The sequence below is a fragment of the Mustela lutreola genome, chromosome 2 (genome assembly GCF_030435805.1).
Source record: "Mustela lutreola isolate mMusLut2 chromosome 2, mMusLut2.pri, whole genome shotgun sequence".
In the NCBI taxonomy this organism is placed as follows: Eukaryota; Metazoa; Chordata; class Mammalia; order Carnivora; family Mustelidae; genus Mustela; species Mustela lutreola.
The window spans coordinates 1,984,165-2,004,508 of record NC_081291.1 but is presented as its reverse complement, the minus strand read 5'-3'; the positions used below and the strand labels follow the sequence as shown (position 1 = coordinate 2,004,508).

Genomic DNA, 20,344 nt, shown 5'->3' with positions numbered 1-20,344 from the left:
AATCTGATGTTTCCAGTTACCAGCAAACTCTTTTTTTTTTTTTTTTTTTTTTTTTTAAAGATTTTATTTATTTATCAGAGAGAGGGAGAGAGCGAGCACAGGCAGACAGAATGGCAGGCAGAGGCAGAGGGAGAAGCAGGCTCCCTGCTGAGCAAGGAGCCCGATGTGGGACTCGATCCCAGGACGCTGGGATCATGACCTGAGCCGAAGGCAGCTGCTTAACCAACTGAGCCACCCAGGTGTCCCTACCAGCAAACTCTTATATCCTTTCATAATTTTCCCGCTTTTATTTACCGCCTTTTCTTTTCCACTTAAAAAATAAGTTTTCTTTCCCACTAAAAGCAGCACATCATGATTTCTTATAGGGCCGATTTAATGGTGAGACGTCTGGGTGGATCAGTGTTTTGAGCATGCAACTCTTGATTTTGGTTCAGGTCATGATCTCAGGGTCTTGAGATCACGCCGCACATCAGGCTCACACTTGGTGTGGAGCCCACTGAGATTCTCTCCCTTCCTCTCCCTCCACCCGCCACCCTCCTTGTGCGTGTGCGCTCTCTCCTCATATAAATAAGTAAAAGATTTTTTTTTTAAGATGGTTGCCTGGTGATGAAGTTCTTTATTTATTGTTTGTTGGGAAACCCTTTTATCTCTTTCAATTCTGAGTGATGGACTTCCTGAGTAGAATATCCTCGGTTGTGGGTTTTTTCCCTTCAGCACTCTGAATGTATGATACCACTTCCCACTGCGTGCCATTTCTCTCCTGAATAATCAGCTAACAGCCTTATGGACTTTTCCTTGTAGTTTAGAGTTTCTCCAGCTGGTTTCAGATAATCTCTTCATATTTCCTTTTTTCTCCATTTTATTGTAAATGTGGGTGTGCACCTCCTTTTGTTCTTCCCATTTGGCCCTGCTGAACCTCCCAGACCTGAGTATCTGTTCCATGCCCAGATCTGAGAACTCCTCACCCACAGTTTCTTCAAAGAAGTTTCCGTTCTTTCTTCTGTTCTCCTCCGTAGACCCCCATGATGCAAATGATCTCATCACTGCTGTGCTCAACAGGTCCCTGAACTTAATACGTCAGTTACTCATTTCTCACCATTACTGTAATTCTGCTGTTCGGCTTCATTGCTTCCTACGTTCCCTCACCTTCCAGATCACGGGGAGCTGCTGGGCGTCCTCCAATGTGCTATGAATCCCCCTAGGGTATTCCTCACGTCAGTTAGGGGGTTTCTTAGCTGTGATTGGTTCTTGTTTGTATTTTCTATCTCCTTGTTGTAGTTCTCACCATGTCTAGCCACTCTTCTCCCAAGCCTGGGGGGTATCTACCACTACCTTGAATTCTTCTATCTGGTAGATGACTTAGCTCTCTATGATTTAGGTCATTTTCAGTGCTTTTATCCTATTATTTTCTTTGCAACAAATTCCTCTGTCTTCTCCCTGTGCTGGCACATATTAGGTCAGTCAGCTACATCTCCCGGTCCTCAAAGCAATGGCCTTTCCAGAAGACATGCCTCGGTGCCCTCCACCACAGCATACCCTGGCCACCAGGACCAGGTGCTCCAGGAGTGTTCTGCTGTGGGCCCTGTGTGGCCGCCTGTCACGGCTGAGACCCAGCTGCTACATGCACACTGTGTGGGGCTCGCACCCCTGCATGGCTGGCTGAGAAGTCCTGCTGTAGCCTTGCTGGGGCACTGATGAATGAGGGTCACTCTCAATATGTCTGTGTGCAACAATGCATGGTGACTGCTGTGGGCGCAGAGGTGGGCAGCAGTGGGCAGCTGAGAGGCCAAGGGACCAAAGGCCTGAATGCGGCCAATGCACGCTCCCTGGTCGCTGTGGTTAGCTTCTTCGATCACGGGACAGGAATCATGCTGGAGAGGCGGCCATCACACTTGGGGTTGCCTGACAGGGGTGGCAGGACAGGAGTCCCAATGGGGAAGACATCAGTCCCAAGGGAGGCTGCCACCAAGGGTGGCTGGACAGGAGCTACTTTGGATGGGTACCTCCAAGACAAGTGGGTTAGATGGGGTGGGTGAGTGGGAACCAGTGCCGAGTGGGGGGAACCAGTATAAGCAATGCACATGTGACCGGTCAGAACTGGCTCCCAGATGCAGCTGGCTATCCGGGGGACGGGCTGCAAGACAAAGGACACCCGTCAACATGTCAGTCCCTAGACGGCTCTCTGGGCCTCCAGTGTCTGCCCTAAAATTAGGCAATGAATCTTCACACATGACGCAGGGACGTTTCAACATGCAGCTGTGTGTTCCGTCTTATGCCAATGGATAAGAGTGTGCTCTCAGTCCATTGTCTACAGCGTCCATTCTTCCTGGAGTTGCGCCCCACTGATGTTTTAGCTCCCAAACTTAAGACCCACTGATTTTAGAAGGCAGGTGTCCCAGGCCCTGGTCTTTGCACTGTGGTCCCCAGGGCCAGGACGCCTGGTGTGGGGACTCATTTCCTCACTTCTCTGTACCTGGGAGGTCCCACACACTCCTCCACGTAGCCGCACTGGGGCTGGGCTTCCAACCACATCTCTGCCCCACCTACCCTCTCCATGAGGACTTCTCACAGGGACTAGCTGCAAAAGATCTGTTCTGGCGGCCTTCAGATCATTTTGAGACTGAGTCAGAACACAAGCGATTCTTGCCTCAGTGTGTCCAGAGGAGCTAGTGAGCTCGGGATTCCCCTACTCTGGCATCTTCACTCCTCATTAAGTGAGGGTTTAACTGGAGTGACGTCACCGAGCCCGACAGGTAGCAACCCCCATGTAACTTTCATAGGAGTGAAAAGTACACAGCAGTGCTCCCTGCCCTAACGGAACCCTGGAGACCACATTCGCGTTTAGAAAATCAGGGAGTCTCAGACCTGGATCAAGAGTAAAGAGGAGCCGATTTAACACAGGAAACTCTGTTTTCACCAAAAGGTATGTGACCCTCGGTAGATTCCATGAAGGCTTGGGCCACATCTGTCTCTTCCCCATCGTATTTCCATTCCTCGGCTCCAGGAAGATCAGACACTTGTAAGAAACACACATTGGCTACAAGGTTGGAGACGGGGTGGAGCCACGCTTACCCAGGAATGCCAGGTTCCTGCAGGTCTCCAGCATCACATCTCTGTAGAGCTGCCGCTGACCACGATCCAGCAAAGCCCACTCTTCCCGGGTGAAGTTCACAGCCACATCCGCAAACACCACTGTGTCCTGGAACATCCACATGTTCTTTTGCAGCAATGTTCCCTCCTCACCTGTGTATGTGGGAGGACGCGGGGGCAACAGGCAGGGAACGGCATCCCATCCTAGGACCGAAGTCACACCCATGCGGAAGTGACAACATGCAAACATATCCACGGCACTGCCCTCAGTGATGGGAAGGGCTGGGACCCTGAAGCAGAGGGTGATGACGACAGCTCATACAGACGTACATACACCCCAATATAGGCTATTTGTACTGAAAATGAGCAGATCTGAGCACACTTGCACTGTAAAGAATGAAAAATCAGACAACACATCTCTGACTTGTTCAAAGACAATTATTGCCTTGTCAGCCCCAAGAAGTGGAACCAGATGTCAGGATGCTGTGAACATACAGATTCCAGTGCTGCTCTCACTGGAAGGCAACAAGATCAAGGAGGCTAGCACAGTCCCCTCTATCCCGGCAGAGGCAGATACCATCCTGTCCCTGGTTTAGGTGGACAGTGAGCAGGAACACAGGGCCTGGGGCCTGGCACACGCAGTGCATAAGAGAAGTTCCAGTTCCTAAAGAGTCACGGAAATCAGCAGGGATTCGACCATATACCCCGGTGCCCAGAATGCAAGCAGAAGGGCGCCAGAAAGAGGAGCCCCTGAGAGACTGATGGCAACAGAGCCCAGGGTGACTTTAACAGAAGGGGGGGAACTTAATGTAGGGCTGCTTTCCAGCAATAAGCTAGACCAACGGGAAGATAAGCATCAAAGCAAAAGGCCCACAGCGACCACAGCTGAATGCTAACCGGCTCATGAAGTCACTACCTGGAAATGGCCAGAGGCCCTAAGCAACCAGCATACTTTTTCCAACCAGGCACAGTTACCAAAACAGGGAAGATTCCATAGGATCACACACTCCCTCACGGTCACCCCTGATTCTCGGCCCTCAGCACCACCTCAAGGCAGTCTCTCTTCTGCTGTCCTGTGTGCTGCTCCCCTGTGGTGTCTTCAATAAACTTCTATCTCCTTGGTCTGTCTCGGGTGAATTATTTCCCCACCCATGCCACCAGCTCCACGGGATCAGGCTGCCCTATGTTTGGCGTCCTTCAAGGGCGCCACTTTGTTCTGACACTGTATCCCCAGAGTCTTTAAGAATTTTGTGGGAGTTTCCCTCGGTGACGACCTCCAGCTGGGACTGTTCCTTGAGAACATCCAGAGGCCCAAGGAGCGCCCTATGGACTGCCTTTGCCCAAAAGGGTGAGGGATTTCCCCCCTTACCCCTTTCCTCCCTCTTGCTCTTTTTAGTCCTTCGGCTGGTCTAACCCTAGTGCTCCACAGACAACAGAAGGTCCTGGGCTGTGCGTGCCCGTGTGGGCAAAGGACCCCTTTCCTATTCTCTCCCACTTCATCACCTGAGCCCTCCACTCGCAACACGTGGCGCAGCTGGCAACAGCAGCTCCTACAAAGTGACCCCGCATGGGGAATGTACTCTCCCAGACCCTCTCCTGAGGCCTGCTGACTCTCAGCAGCCTCGCTTCTTAGAGACCAACCCCTTAATTTCTTTGTTCCCTTATATTCAGCCGCCATTTGATCTATAGCCAAACATGTTCCTATGTGTCCCAACGGTGAGTCCTCTCCTTGTATGACCCGGTTTGGCCACCTGGTGTGTGGCTCTGGCTACTGCCGGAAACGATGCAGCGGGGCTTACTACCCCCATCTGCTGCAACCCCTCCTTGGTGGGACAGGCCTCTGGGCATCAGCAGCAGGTCTTTCCCGTTATAGGAAATAAAGCGGCTGGTTCAGGGAGCACAACTACAGTCATAAGCCTTATGAACAGAATAAAAACCAAAACCCCATGATCACTTCGACGGACCCAGGAAGCCATCTGACGAACCACACGACCCTGTCTTGACAAGAGAACTCAACCAACCAGGAACAAAGGGGACGGCCTCACCCTGGTAAGGGGCAGCGGGGGAAAGCCCACACCTAACACCTGAGCAGCCGCGGCTCCGAGGAGGATCTGCCAGCGGCCGACAGGTTCAGGAGATGCTGGACGGTTGTCATCAGGGGCACGGACGTGGCCCTGCAAGCAGACACCCCTCAGACCCACTAGAATAGCTCCGAGGTCATGCAGGCGCCAGCCGGGGAGGAGGCGAGGCAGGGGCAGCTGTCACGCATCTCTGCTGCTGGGAATGCCAAACGGTGCGGCCACCTGGGAAGAGTCCAAGTGGTGAACGTCGAGTCACCGCGCACGACAGCGGCCACCACCAGCTCGCGCTCGCCCGCGCTCAGCAGCCGACCCCATAGCCAGCAAGGAAACCCGCGCAGCAGCCCGTCCGCTCCCCGGAAACGAGTAAAGGAGACACGACTAAGATGGAGTCACGAGTCCGCAGACAAAGCACCCGAACCCTCCCTCAGGGCCAGGTGCGGAGTAACGCGGGGAGATGCGCGCCGCACGGCCGTCCTGCACCGGAGGAAGCAAGATTGTTTCTCTGCGTGGCAACAGTCCAGCCAATGAGAGACACTCACGGCTCAGCCAATGAGACACACTCACGGCTCAGCCAATGAGAAGTCACAACACATGGACTCTCCAGCTTGCTCCAATGGATGCTCTGTGTGGCGGCCCCGCCCTGTGCCCCGGCTCCTCCAAGAAGGAACCGCTCCCTTTCTTTCCCAGGCTTGCCTGTGCTTTTGCTGGGGGCTTCCTTGTCCCCTATTACGATTCTCTGATATTCCCACATAAACCCATTTTTCTATAAGACTTTTAAATTTTTTATTTAATTTTTCATTTATTACTAGTTTATTATTTATTTATATTACTATTTATTTATACATTTATTTATCATTATTTCTTAGGTATGTATCTATGAGCGCAGAGGGAATCTCAAGCAGACCGTGTACTAAGCACAGAACAAGGCTCAATTTCGACGTCAAGATCAGGACCTGAGCCAAAATCAAAAGTTGGACACTTAAGAAACTGATCCGCCTACCCTCCCACCACCTCCCAGTCTGTCCGAATCACAAAGAAATGGAAAACAAACAAACATACCAGAATAACAAAAAACAAAAACAAAAACAAAAAACCCTCCTTCCTTAAAAGTTTGACGAGCACAAAGGGAACACAGAGACCAAGTGTCCCCCAGGCCTGGAAAGAGCCAAAGGCGATCAGAGACAATGAATCTCTCCTTGCGGCTCAGAAAGTACTCAAAGGCCCGCGTTCCGTCCCCAGGTCCCAGCCCCAGGCCCACTGCAGGGCGCACCGGCTCTCAGATGAGGCCCTTCGCCCCCTCCCCGCTCCCAACAGCAACCTCGGCGGCGCGATCCTGTCCGCGGCTCCGCCCCCGGCCCCCAGGGAAGCCCTGGCTCCGGCACCCGGGACGCAGGAACACGTACGAACTGCTCTGGGCCACCTCCCGCCGCCTCCGCGGGGAGTGGGTGTCCGGAGCCGACAGGCGGTCCGAGCCGGGTCCCCAGCCGGAAGCCAGGGGCCGGGACGGCGAAGCCAAAACCACACTCGCACCGCCTGTGCTGCCGGCGGGACACGGGGGCACCGGGTGTCACCGCCTCTGCAGAAGGATTTCAGCAAAACGTCCCCAAATCACGCAATGAACTGCAGCGCGTCTGTCACTGTCTCGGCAAAGAGGCGGCTTAGACACACGCCCACGGGTGTCAGCCCCGAACACGGACCGAACCGTGGCCGGATGCGCGGCCGCGGCCCGACGGGCGCCGCTCGGCGCGCCCCGTGCCTGTTCCGACGGACCCGCAGGAGCCCCGGGCCCCGACATGCAGCCAAAGTCCCTAAACCCCTAACGGTACCCCCGCGCAGCAGCCCGCTCCGGTCCCGCGGCCTCTCGGCGACTGCACACCCTTCGTCGGGCCCCGTCGTCACGAAGTGACCGGACCGAGAAGCGCAGGCTCCGCAGCAAGCGAAACCCACCGCGGCCGTCCGGGGCGGCCCAGCCCCGCGCGCGCTCGTCCCGGCCCGAGGGAGAGACCCCCACCCCCACCCCGGGGGAGCGCACGAGGTCCCGCCCGGAGGGTCCTCTGCGCGCCCGCTGCCCGGTCGGCGCCCACCGTCCCCCCGCGGGGCCGCACACCGTCCGCAGCCCCAGGCCTGCCCGCCCCGCGCCGGCCTCGCTCCGGCTCCCCCCGCCCAGCACGCAGGTGCGGCCCGACCGGGAGGGGAGCGCCCCGCCGCGGCCGCTCCTGCTTCGCTCTGGCCGGCGGGACCCACGCTGCGGGCCCCGCGCTCACCATCTCGGCGTCCGGCTCCCGAACCTCTCCGCGTCCGTCCTGCGCCGCAGACCCACACGTGCGCCGCTCCGCGCCGGTGAGCTCCGCCCGCTGCCCCCCTGAGCCACACCTACCAGGACGGGGTCCTCCCTCGGGCCTGATTGGACGAGACACAGGCCCCGCGCTCCGATTGGGCGACTCTTCGGGTCCTGCGACCTGATTGCACGGGGATTCGAAGTTACTTCCCCACGACCCTGATTGGACATTCCTCCGGGACATCGGGCTCGCCGCGCCGTGATAGGGCAGCCTTCGGCCCTTTACCTTCTGATTGGGCTGCACTCCCGACACCGCCCCTGGGGACCCACACCAGGCTGCGCTCCCAGGCCCCGCCTCCCGCATCCTGACTGACAGGCCGGCGCTCCACACGTGTCTCACCTGCCTGCGGGGAGTCGGCTCCCCACCCGGCTGACTCCCGCCGCTGGCCGGCCGGCGCCCTCCCGCCCCCGGAATCCGACGCAGTCTCCCCGCGGAGCCTCCCGCGTGCGGCGCCCGATCCGGACTCGGCGGAACGGAGCTGTCCGTGGTCCCCGCCTGGGCGAGGGGACGGAGCCTGTCCCGCGTGCTGGAGCGCAGCCCGGGAGCCGGTGCCATCACGGGGCGCGGAGGTGGGGGTCAGGCCTCCGGGGTCTCGCCCGGCGCCGGGTCCCCGCGTCTGGATTCCAGCCACCCGGGCGGGGAAGGGGCATCTCGTCGTGGTTTGGGCTCGCGTCGCGGTAATTAGTGACGCCGAGCATCATCGCTGCGTTAGCGGAAGCTGTGATGTCGGTGGGGTCGGCGCGCCTTCAGCCAGGCCCTGTCGGGTCCTGCTCTCCGATCCAAGGGCTGTTTGTGGATTCCGGTGGACACAGTCTCACCGTCTGTGACTTACAAACATGTCCCCCCCCTTCTCTGGGTGTCTTATCCCTCCCAGGTAATGTCCTTGGATGGACAACGGATTCATTCTACTGTCACTCGTGACAGGCAGACGTCGGGCCACCTCCTATCCGGTGGTCGGGCGACCTCCTTACCAACTCCTGTCCTTCCTGCGCGCTCAGAGACTGGGTAGGTGGCCTTGCTGCCAGTGGGGAGAAGGACCCGGGTTCAGTTACGATGCCAGAGGGGCAAGGCCCTGAGAGGGCGGGCCTCAGGTCTCTCACCAAGAGGGTTCTTGTCTTTGTGCAAGAAGTTCAAGGACAAGGGCCCCTGGGTGGCTCAGTTGTTAAGCCTCTGCCTTCAGCTCAGGTCATGATCATGGGGTCCTGGGATGGAGCCCCCGCATCGGGCCCCTTGCTCCGCAGGGAGCCTGCTTCTCCCTCTCCAAGTCCCCATGTTGTGTTCCCTCTCTAACTCTCTGTCAAATAAATAAATAAAATCTTAAAAAAAAAAAAAATCCAAGGGCAAGCCATTTAGAGAAAGGGACAAGGATTTACTAAGCATACAGGTGAGAAAGGAGGTGGTCTCTCCTCGCAGGGGGGAAGGGGATTCCCTTAGCCTCTAACCAAAGGCTTTATAAGTCCTGGTTTTGGGTTTTTTTTTTTTTTTTTTTTTTTTGTTTTTAGATATATTTATTTACTGAGGGAAATGGCAGAAGGAGAGGGAGAGAGACTCTCAAGTGGACTCAATCAAGTGATTGCAGAGGCCTATGTGGGGCTCCATTCCAAGACCCTGAGATCATGACCTGAGGCACAGAGGTCCCCTGTTTTGTGTTTTGTTTTGTTTTGTTTCAATGAGCTAACCCTACAGGGAGGAGCTTCCCCTTTCACTTTGGGTTCATCATTTACATGGAGGTGAGTTTTTCCTTTGTCTTAGAGTTGGGGACATACCTACAGGGAACAACTTGGAGCATGTGCAGGCTTTCTGGCTTTCACTGCTGTAGGGAGTGGGGTCCAGTTGTTCTCCTTGAGTCCGATCTTGTGACTGTTTTCATGACCTGATGACTTTTATATTAAGGGTTAGCCTAAAACCAAAATGGCTTTACGTTGGTCAACTTGTCTTCTGGGTGTCCCTCCCTTACCACTTGCTCAGGTACAGCGGGCCTTCCAAGACCATGCACCCCCCCCCCCAATACCCTGCAGAGCTGGTGGCCTTCTGGTGCCTCGGATGCCATCTGGCCAAGAATTAGGGTGTGGACCCCTGGGGAAAGTGGGGACCTGTCTGGATACCAGGACCCCAACCCCACAGCCAAGGGTGGGAGCTGGGTTGGGGTCCCTAAGGGTATTGGGAGACCAGGTATACAATCCATTCAGGTGGGAACCAGCCCCTCCCAGGCAACTCTCACCCCCACCCCACCCATGTACTCACCATCTCACTGCCTTCCCCCAGGAGGGCCCCAAGTGCAGGTGCACATGAAGGCTAGGCCCACCCAAAGCCACAGAGAGGAGCCTGGGAGCGCTCCCTCTTGGATGGTGCCTGAGCCCCTGCACCCTGACGGATCTGCTCTCCCCTGCTAGAACCTGTGACCCGGCAGAGCTTCGGACCCCAACCTCACATCTCCTGATGGGGCGGCCATCGAGCACGGGAGCTGGGTCCCTCCTCCCAGACTGGGATATCCTGACTCAGTTTCCCCACGGAGCTCCCCCTTGTCCAGAGCTGGGACAGAGGGGACAGGTCTGAACGGGACAGGAGGGCCTGGGGACTTCAGGTGTTGGGAGTCAGTGTGGGAATGAGGTCTTCATGGCTCTGTGTCCTTCCTCTAAGAATAGAGACACTCAGCGGTGACGTCACCGCATGCAAGGCAGGGCCCGGCTGTTTTGACTTGTGACCTTTGATATACTGAGGCCTGGCCCTGCCCCTGCATCTCTGGAGCTTGACCAAGTGTTCCCTGCAACCCATTTCTTACCGCAGAGTTCTCAGGCTCTCTCCACACAGGAGTCCTGAAATTTGGGTCCCCTCCAACACCGAGGAAACACTGGGACTGGGACCCAGCACCGGGTCTGTGAGGTAGGAAAGATGTTAGGTTTCGAAGCCGACAGCCAAGAAAGAATTCTTGAGATGTCTTTGGTGCAAAAAGGTGGTTTTATTAAAGTACAGGGAACAGGACCCTTGGGCAGAAGGAGCTGCACTGGGGCCATGAGGAGTGGCCCATTACATCCATGCAAGTTGGTCCGGTGTTAGGGAGAGCGTATGTCTGGAAGGAATTCTGGAAGCAAGGTTTCCAGAATCTAGAGGGTGTAGCTGTTGTTGGGAAAAGTCCCTCATTACTGTTTTGTAAACCCTGAGTCATGAAACCCTTCAAATGTGCATCAGTGGGTTACTCGGTCGTATGTTTGTGGGATGAATGCCAACATGTATCTTGGGGAATAGAAAGAAAGGAAGTTTCCAAAGGAATTTTTATACCTTCAAGTAGACTTACAGGACCCTGGGGGGTCAGGCTAGGATTGCCTTCTGCCCTTAGCATAGTATCAACATCAAAGCCGTTGAGTCCCTAGAGGAATGTCACCCTGCTTGTTTCAGGGACCTGTCACTGGGCTGTAAGTAGTAAGGAAATGTACTGGTTTCTCTTCCGCCTTGTTTCCCACAGCAGTCCGTTTCTCCCGAGAGTGAGAACACCTTGACCACAGGAGGCCCTGTCCTGTCCAGCCATGCTGGCCCTGTACTCCTCTGGGTGCCCCCATCAGTCCAAGTTCCCCTAATACATGGAAGAGGAAAGCCCCTTCCTGTCTGATTTGAGATGCTTGTACCTCTTGGATCGGTTTATTGTCACCTGAGTCACGTTTCTCCTTATACCAAATCCAGATCTGTTGGCTATTAGACAGACATGCATTTACCTCGGAAACCCACTGCCTCTGGAGAGCTTGGTGCTCCTGGGAGTTGGGACTATTTAAGAAGCAAAATTCGGGGCACCTGGGTGGCTCAGTGGGTTAAGTGTCTGCCTTCAGCTCAGGTCCTGGGATCGAGCCCCACAACAGGCCCCTTGCTCGGCGGGGAGCCTGCTTCTCCTTCTGCCTGCTGCTCCCCCTGCTTGTGCTCTATCACTCTCTCTGGCAAATAAATAAGTAAAATCTTTTAAAAAGCCGGGGTGAGGGTGGTGGGGCGAATGGGTCATGGCAGGTCACCTTCCTTTCTGGGATGGCAGGGATCTAGCAGCAGGATAAAAGCAGCTCATTCCTGACAGTTGGGTTTATGATTCCATTTCTGGGAGAGGCCAAAATGGCAATGAAGTCGTGGTTTGGGGACAGGAGCTGAGTGTGTCACTCCATTCTGGTCTTGTCTTAGTTTTAGCAGCACCCAGGCCCGGGAGCAGGAAGTCTTTGGACAACCGCTGTCATGAGATGTACTTAAAACTTTCAAGTGGACACTATATACTGGAAAGAAGTGTATTTCAGATCGCTTTTTGAGCATTTCCCTAAAAGACTTTTAAGTATAAAAGTATGCTCTCCCTGTTAGGTGGGCCGCTGGCACGGGTGGCAATTGTCCAGAGAGGAGAGAAACACTGAAGAGTTGATTCATTCTGCAAGGGAGGAGAGGGGCCCGACATCTCAAGACATGTCCGCCCGAGTTCCTGTCCAGCTGGGCCAGGCCCTTCCCGGGTGTGACGGGACCGCAGCTGTGTCCATGCGGGGTGGGGGGGGGGGTACGGAGGGGGGTCCCGGGGCAGAGCAGGAGGCGGCAGTTTCCCCGGGGCTCTGTCCAGGGCTCCTCTGGGAAGCAGGTGTGCTCACGTTAGAGAAGAGGTTGTTGTGTAGTTGGGGTCTACTCCCTGAGAATGGCCGGCACCGTGACCTAGGAAAACAGAGTTAGGGACGTGGCAGACCCCTGAGAGTTTGGCCTGTAAGCATGGCTAGGGTGGCAGAGGGGACTTGAGCTGGATTCCTTTCCCAGCGCCTTCACCACATGTGGTGACATCACCGGCGATGTGTTTCTTCTTAAACAAAGATGTTGGGGGAATCATCATAAAGACATGACCTTAAAAAAAAAAAGACATGACCTCCTGGGGTGCCTGGGGGCTCAGTGGTTAAGCTTCTGCTTTCGGCTCATGTCATGATCTCGGGGTCCTGGGACCTTGGGGCTCCCTGCTCAGCGGGGAGTACGCTTCTCCCTCTCCCTTCGCCCCTCCCCACTGCTTTGGCACTCTCTCTCTCTCTCCCTCTCTCTCTCTCAAATAAATGAGTAAAATCTTAAAAAGAAAATGTAAAAAGAAGAGACATGACCTCCAGATGTCCCAGGACCTTGACGCAGGCGCGCAGAGCCTCCTCCCCCTTCCTCCGTCCTTGCAGTGCGCGCTGTGCTTGCCTTCTGGGCTCCCGGAGGCTGTCCAGAGGACACAGCCTTGAGAGGGTGACGCGCCATGGAGACTGAGCACAGTTAAGGCGTCTCTATAAAGATCTGGAGGGCGGGTGAGGGGACCCACTCAGCTTGCTGCAGCCCCACAGACGCCTTTCTCATAAGTTCCCTTTACTTTGGCAAACAGCCCTCTACCAAGCTGGGGGGACCCGCCTTTCTTGGGGTCTCTCTCTGCCCCCTCCCCCCCCCCCCCCCCCCCCCCCCCGACTACGGGGGCTGGTTTCCGATTACAGTTAGGAAGCTCCCAACCAGGCTCCAGAACAACAAGCGCAGTGAACTGGAGGCCTCCCTCCCGGGGCTGATCCCTGACCGGCCCCCGCCCTGCAGGACACCAGGCCCTCCTGTCTCTGCCCCTCTGGCCCAGGTGCCCCTCCGCTCTGGACAAAGGGTCACTCCATGGGGAACCGGATTCTGAAATTCCTGTGCCGGCAGTAAGTTTGTTTCCAAAGGGCTTTTCATATGTTAGGACTTAAGGATCCTGGAGGTCTGACTAAAGTCAAGCTAAGATTGCTTTTTGCCTCTAGCAAAGCATCAACATTGGGGCGCCCGGGGGGGGGGGGGGGGGGCTCAGTGGTTTAAGCCTTTGCTTTCGGCTCAGCTCCTGATCTCTGGGTTCTGGCTTCGAGCCTCGCATCGGGCTCTCTGCTCAGCGGGGAGTCTGCTTCTCCCTCTGCGCCTCCACTCCCGCTCTCACTTTCTCAAATAAATAATTTTTTTTTAAGCATTAAGATGAGGGCCGAATTGAGTTCTTTGAGGCACTTCATGCTCCACCCGCCCCGGGCGGCTGCGGGGGACAAGGGGGCGTCACCTTCTCTGCATCTCTTCTGCCTTTGTGTTCCTCATCATTAACCACCGGCCTCAAAAGCTCTTCGGGCCCAGGGGTCCCGTCCCCGTGTTATAATAAAAACTCCATTTTGCACCAACAATGTCTCAAGAATTCTTTCTTGGCCATTTGCTTATGCCCCCCCCCCCCATCCCGGGGGTTTCCCACCCTGAGTCCCTGTTCCCCCCCCCGCCCCTCCCCCGAGGACTCCCGCGCACTCCTGTCCTGCTGACTTGTGACACCATCACCACCTGAGGACCTGGGTTTCAGGTTGACCGTGAACTCTCAGGAAAAGAGCCCAGTGACACAAGGAAGCCTGTTCCGTGGCCCCTCAGCCTGGTCCGTCTTGCTGGGGTCCCAGGTCCTCCCCACATCCCACCCCTCCCCCACCCCAACCTCCCACCCCCCCTCGACGCCTCCCCCCAGCTCGTGGCAGCAGTGCACCCTCTCAGCCACTTTCCCTTCTTGCAGCCTCTTGCTGCAACCGTCACGCTTGGTTTCGTCTCCAGGGGCGACCATGGCAAGTCGGCCCCATCCTGGAGGAAAAGTGCTGCGCCGTGGGTGCTGGCGACCGCCGAGGGAGCAGGAGGCAGGTAAGGGCATGAAGCTGACACCCCCACCCCGACCCCTGACTCCCTCCCGGGGAGAAGTGTGACATTCCTCAGGCATTCCTGCCTGCCCCAAAACGAGGGGAGGGGGAAGCCAAGGGTTAACAGGCAGAGATCTCCGTCCTGCAGAGTCCGTTGACCAAGGTCTTAGGGGCTTGCCAGGAGCGAGCCTTCTTACCCGCAGCCCGGTAACTCCCCGAGACCCAGAGATTTGGTTTCCTGGAGCCCTAGCCTCACCCTCCCCTCCGCGGTGATGTGAAACAAAAGCAGAAGGGAATGCAAATAAAATTAAATTTCTCTATAGCCTGCAGCCCCTCGGCACATACCGGAGAGAAGCAGAGTATTACAACCTTCCTCCAGGAAGCTGCCAAGTGCCTTAACGTTCCCGTGTCACTAGAAGGAAAAGCCGCCGCAGCCGGACCCCAGCCAGGCTTCCAGAATCGCCGGAGTCCCCTTTAGCAGATCAAAGTCCATTCGGAGCCTCCCTTTCTCCTAACCTCCCCCAACGCCCACGTGTGTAATCCTCTCTCCCGCTTACCAATGCGGTTCTTCCTGCCCTTGGGTCCTGTCCTCCAGCTTTAACAAAACACCGGTTTACCCCGAAGACGTCTCAAGAATTCTTTCAGCTCAGGACCCCAACAACACTCCAAGCCACATCAATAATGTTCACATTGACCAAGAAATGCTGATAGAATCTGTGATTTGACCCTCTACCATTATGTGTATGTTTTATTCTGCATAGGTTTTATTAGACAGTAATGAATAGCCAGCCCCCTCAGGGTCCTAGAAACCTTGCTTCCAATTTCCTCAGAGACTCACTCTATCCCTAACCCCTCCCAACTTGAAGTGTATAATGGGCCCCTCCTCAGGACCCCAGTGCCCCTCTTTCTGCCCACGGGTCCTGTCCCAGGGCTTTAATAAAACCACTTTTCTTTTTAAAGATTTTATTTATTATTTGACAGAGACAGATCACAAGTAGGCAGAGAGGCAGGCGGAGAGAGAGGGGGAAGCGGAACTCGATCCCAGAACCCTGAGAACATAACCTGAGCCGAAGGCAGAGGCTTAACCCACTGAGCCACCCAGGAACCAAAGACGTCTTTGCACCAAAGACGTCTCAAGAATTCTTCCTCGGCTGTGGGCTTCGAATCCTAATCGAGTCCTTCCAACATCATTATGTAAAGTCCCACCACCTTGTTCTTTAGGAACTTCCTGGTATCCTGGGTCCTTGTTCTGCCATGGAAATTTTAAGCCAGTTTTTGTAAAGTACCAAAAATCCCTACTGGCATTTTGCTGAAATTTAATGAAAACTATACATCTATTTGTTTAGAACTGATATCAGGGTGATGAAGTTCAAGAATCTGGGTGAGGTCAGGCGGGGCGAGGTCCGGAGCTGACAGCTAAGAAAGAATTCTTAAGTCTCTGGTGCAAAAAGGTGGTTTATTAAAGCACGGGGACAGCACCTGTGGGCAGGAAGAGCTGCAGCCCGGGAAGCGAGGCGTGCTCTATTAAATACTTGTAAGTCCGGGAGGGGATTAGGGAGGGCGACAGTCTCTAAGGAATTTTGGAAGCAAGGTTTCTAGGACCTCGAGGGGCCAGCTATTGTCTGGGGAAAAGGTTATTCATTACCAGTAGTAGAACCTTCTCCTGAGACCCTTTAGATGTCTATCAGTGGGTCATACGCTTGGGAATGGTTCTCGGAGGTTTATCTTGGAGGTTTAGAGATGGTTTCCAAAGGAATTGTTAAAGTAGATTTACAGGATTGTGGTTGGGGGTCGGGGGTCGGTCAGGCTAGGATTGCCCTTTGCCCTTAGCAAAGCCTTAAGGTGAGGGTAGTTGAGTCCCTTAAGGTGAGGGTAGGAGAGTCACTCTGCCTGTTTTAAGGGCTTGTCAGTAGGTAAGGAAATTTAATAATATTTCTTCTGCCTCTGTTTCCCATATCGATGGCAGCACCGAGGTCTCTTTTCTAAGAGCGTTATTCATGTTTCTCTGCCTCTCTCTCTCTCTCTTTTTCAGTTGGCTTTGATGTCAGGCATGATGATGTGGGACACAAAGGCAGAAGAGAAATTATTACTACCTGCAGCCCCTGGACAAGTCCTTGAAACAGGCAGAGCGACATTCCTCTAGGGACTCAAGAGCCTGGATGTTGACACTTCGCTTAGGACAAAAGGCAATCTTAGCCTGATCTCCAGGATCCTGTAAGTCTACCTTAACATATAAAATTTCCTTTGGGAACTTCTTTATTTCTACTTCCCAAGATACATGTTGGCAATCATCCCCCAAGCATCCGACCCATCACCAATACGCATCTGAAAGGTCTCATGACTCAGGTTTTATTAGTAAGAAATGATCCTTTCCCAGCAACGGCTAGCCCCCTCAAGGTCCTGGAAAACTTGCCTCCAAAATTTCTTCAAGAATTATGCTCTCCCTTGAAACTATAAAATGGACCCCCCTCCATGGCCCCCGTGCAGCTCCTTCTGTCCAAGGGTCCTGTTCCCTGTGTTTTAATAGAACCACCTTGTTGCACCAAAGACATCTCAAGAATTCCTCCTTGGCTGTTGGCTTCAAACCCCACCATCTTTCCTATATCATCTGGTGACCATGAAGGCACTTTTGAGTCTTTTCATCTGGACTCTGAGCCTTGGTGCAAACTTGGCGAGTACGTTCTCTCCTCTTCCCTACTTTCATTCCAGGGGATCTTCAAGAAGCACGTTCTTCCTGGAACACACCCGTATGGGCTGCTCAGGCTGCGGTCCTCTAGCCTGTGGCTACCCCACAGGGAGGAGAAAGTCTGCCTTTTGCCTGAAGTTAGTACTTGGCTGGAATGGTGATAAGATACCTGGCACTCTCTTTATTCCTGTCCTTATACAACGTTGTTGTCTTGGGCACGGGACAGCCACCTCAGTCACCAGGATGGTGGGTAATCTTAACTCCCGTGTGAGGTTTCCTCCTGATTGGTTTAGTGTGATCCCCTTCACAGCCCTGGTCTGGCCACATCTCAACAAGGGAAGCCCCTGGGAGCTGGCCAAAACCAGTACCTGATTGACTGACAACCCAACCAGGATATTTCCCACGGAAGTTTGCAGTGAAGACTTCCGAGAATGTCGGGGCGCCTGGGTGGCTCAGTGGGTTAAGCCTCTGCCTTCGGCTCAGGTCATGATCTCAGGGTCCTGGGATGGAGTCCCGCATCGGGCTCTCTGCTCAGCGGGGAGCCTGCTTCCTCCTCTCTCTCTGCCTGCCTCTGCCTGCCTGTGATCTCTGTCTGTCAAATACATAAATAAATCTTAAAAAAAATTAGACCATGACAGATTTCTGTCTTTACTATTGTCCATCAACATCCTCTGCCAACTACTTATATTAAGTCTTAAACTTAAATTAAAATGGGGTCATTTCCCCTTGTAAAACTTTTCTAGTGTTCTCCATGGGTGAAAAATGCAAGGCAATAGCACAACTTTCAGGGGATGGGACAGCACGACAGTATTTCAGCCCATTTACCAAGCACCCATCTGTAGCCTAGGATGTGGCGGGCAAATGGAGAGACGCCAGCGTCCCTCCTACAGGGTCTTTATGACAGGAATGCCTTCTTGGTAAGGCAGGATGGTGATCAATAGTGACTTTTCATTCGAGGGTCACCTCTGGTTGCTTTTGACACATGGAACATTTGCCATACCCTGCATGGGTGCCACGAGGGAGACACGGGGGAGTGTCTGTTAATTTTTGGTAAAGGACTTTCTCTACTTTCCCAGGAGCATGGCCTCAGTAGGCTTCTTCTTCAGTCCCCAAGGACTGTCCCTTGGGATGCCTTTTTAACCACTGGAAATAATTCAGACTGCAAACTTTAGGAAAGGATTGGTCTGTCACATTGCTGGCCGCAGCGGGATCTGTCCGCTGGATCTCTTCTGCAGGAAACCGGGCAGAATGTGTTTGACCGAATGTGTCTGCAGTAAACTCCCTCCCGACGTCCGGGATGGTGATGAGTCAGCCTCCTCCACACTAACCCAGGGTCCTGGAGGAAACACGGGCCGTCCCCAGCAAAGGGGGCGCTGACTCTCTCTCTCACTGTTCCACTTCCCCATAGATGTGGGGGTTTCTCCCTCACTCATTTCCTGGGCTAGTGGCTACAACTGGAGCCAGCCGGTTTGCCTGTCTCAGGGAGGGGACTTGAAGGACTGTTCCCAAGCAGCTGCCGAAACTGCCTTTGTTTCAGGGGAAATTCCTTGTCTTTGGCCCGACGTGGACTGCCTACCCCCTAACCCCCCCCTTGTTGGCAGGAAAACATGGCGTCTGCTCCTCTGTTGGGGACGATGAGCTCTAAAACAGGGAACCCTTCCTCTGCCTCTGGCGGCACTTGGCCTCTTCTGCCTTCCTCTCCTCTCCCCTCCTCCAGTTTCTGAACCACTTGGCGTGTGGCCTGCGTCACTGGCTTTGGTGCCATCTTTCGTGCCCTTGCTGTCAAGGGACACCTAAGACCACCCACTCCGGATTTCCCCGCCGGTGTCTCAGGTAAGAATTAATAATGGGGAGGATCCAGGTGGAACATAATTCAATATTTAAACCAAGTTACATTTGTTGGCTTAATTTCTGTCTTTAAAGTTATCAGCCATACATGTGAAACTTTTATTCTGTTGAGGTTTGTGGAGGGTCAAATAAGCTTACATAAGAGGGGAGAAGTTTAGAGGGAGAAGCAGACTCCCTCGGAGCTGGGATCCTGATGTGGGACTCCATTCCCGGACTCCCGGATCATGACCTGAGCTGAAGGCAGTTGTTTAACCAACTGAGCCGTCCAGGCGCCCTTCTGATTGTCTTTAAATGTTTGTTGTTCATCTAAGCTAGACAACTTCAGGTAAACTTCAGAGAAATTGCCACAATAGCTCATAAAAGCAGTCTTTGTGCTTTTTGTTCTGTGGGGATAGTAACAGGACCCCATGGGCATAGGATTGTTTAAAAAACTAGGAAATGGAATTGATTCCCCCAACAACTGTGTAAGTCAGCTTTTATCTTGACCGATTCTGTGTGGCTGGGATGACAAGATCGTTCTCTAAAAGCCAGACCATACCCCACTCCATAGGGCTCCCTGTGGACTTGTGGGGATAATGGATGACACCACTTTTCTGATGACTGGAGTTGATGTACGTGGGGAAGCCATTATCTCTTGAGACAAATCTCCCATTTGTCAGCGATTCCTTATAATTATTATTATAATATTAGGACATTGTTAATATGGTTAATATTATAATATTAGGATATTGTTAAGGCTGGACCTCAGGCAAAAAGGCTTCCTGATGGTTTCATCCCGCATACTCATATTTATCCTAGAAGCCACCCCTATGGAGGTACAATTACAAACACAGGATTTAGCCAAGCGCACAGCAGCCCTGCTGGTTCAAGGAGCCTCCAAGCTCACTACGGGACAGTCAGGTTCAGAGTGTCTGACCAAAAGCCAACAACAGATGAGGGGAGGCTGACTTATTAAGTACCGGACTATGCTTACAGTTATGACTGAAATAGACTTGACACCTGTCAAACTTTAAACCCAGCTACCCTATACCTAGACCCGACCATCGCACTTCTATAGAGTGTGACCTCTCAGTCTTTTGTGATCTTGTTTATTCTAATCAAGCAGATTTAAAAGAATTCCCTATTGAGAGACGCCTGGGTGGCTCAGTCGGTTGAGCATCTGCCTTCAACTCAGGTCATAATCCCATGGTCGTGGGATCGAGCCCCTCATTGGGCTCCTTGCTCAGCAGGAAGCCTGCTTCTCCCTCTCTCTGCTTGTGCTCTTTCTCTCTGTGTCAAATAAATAAATAAAATCTTAAAAAAAAAAAAAACCCTATTGAAAACATAGATGACAGTTGGTTTACTGATGACAACAGTTTCATGTAAAAAGGAATAAGAAAAACTGGGTATGCTACAGTGTGCGTTTGTGTTTGGCAATTGCCAAAGCCTTAAAAACTAGTATTTGTACTGACCCCAAACATGCTTTCCTAGTCTCACATGCCCACAGAACAATCTGAGAGAAAAGAGGATTATTATCAAGCCATAACTCCCCCATCAAATATGGGCCTGAAATTAAGGAGAGAGCTATAATTCACCTCAAAGGACATCGAAGAATATGACCTTAGATCGAAAGGAAACAATTTGGTAGACCAGGCGGCCAAGCAGGCAGCACAAAATAAACTA

At 53.6% G+C, this 20,344-nt stretch overlaps 1 protein-coding gene and 1 long non-coding RNA gene across 3 annotated transcripts; one reads left to right on the top strand and one right to left on the bottom strand.

Annotated features, from left to right (window-relative positions):
• Positions 1-656: 656 nt before the first annotated feature.
• Positions 657-7,552, bottom strand: LOC131823266 (zinc finger protein 556-like). The gene is made up of 3 exons (XM_059159390.1): positions 7,436-7,552; positions 3,073-3,199; positions 657-2,134 (listed from the first exon to the last, which is right to left on the bottom strand). Exons 1-3 carry the CDS (start codon positions 7,436-7,438, stop codon positions 1,944-1,946), a joined length of 321 nt encoding a protein of 106 aa, XP_059015373.1. The 5' UTR covers positions 7,439-7,552; the 3' UTR covers positions 657-1,943.
• Positions 7,553-12,937: 5,385 nt separating this feature from the next.
• Positions 12,938-17,403, top strand: LOC131823268 (uncharacterized). Of its 2 annotated transcripts, none has more exons than XR_009350535.1 (4): positions 12,938-13,167; positions 14,069-14,152; positions 16,181-16,362; positions 16,858-17,403. It is a non-coding gene; the product is annotated as an uncharacterized LOC131823268 (long non-coding RNA). The 2 variants fall into 2 exon arrangements; XR_009350534.1 differs by having other exon boundaries at positions 14,031-14,152.
• Positions 17,404-20,344: the final 2,941 nt, after the last annotated feature.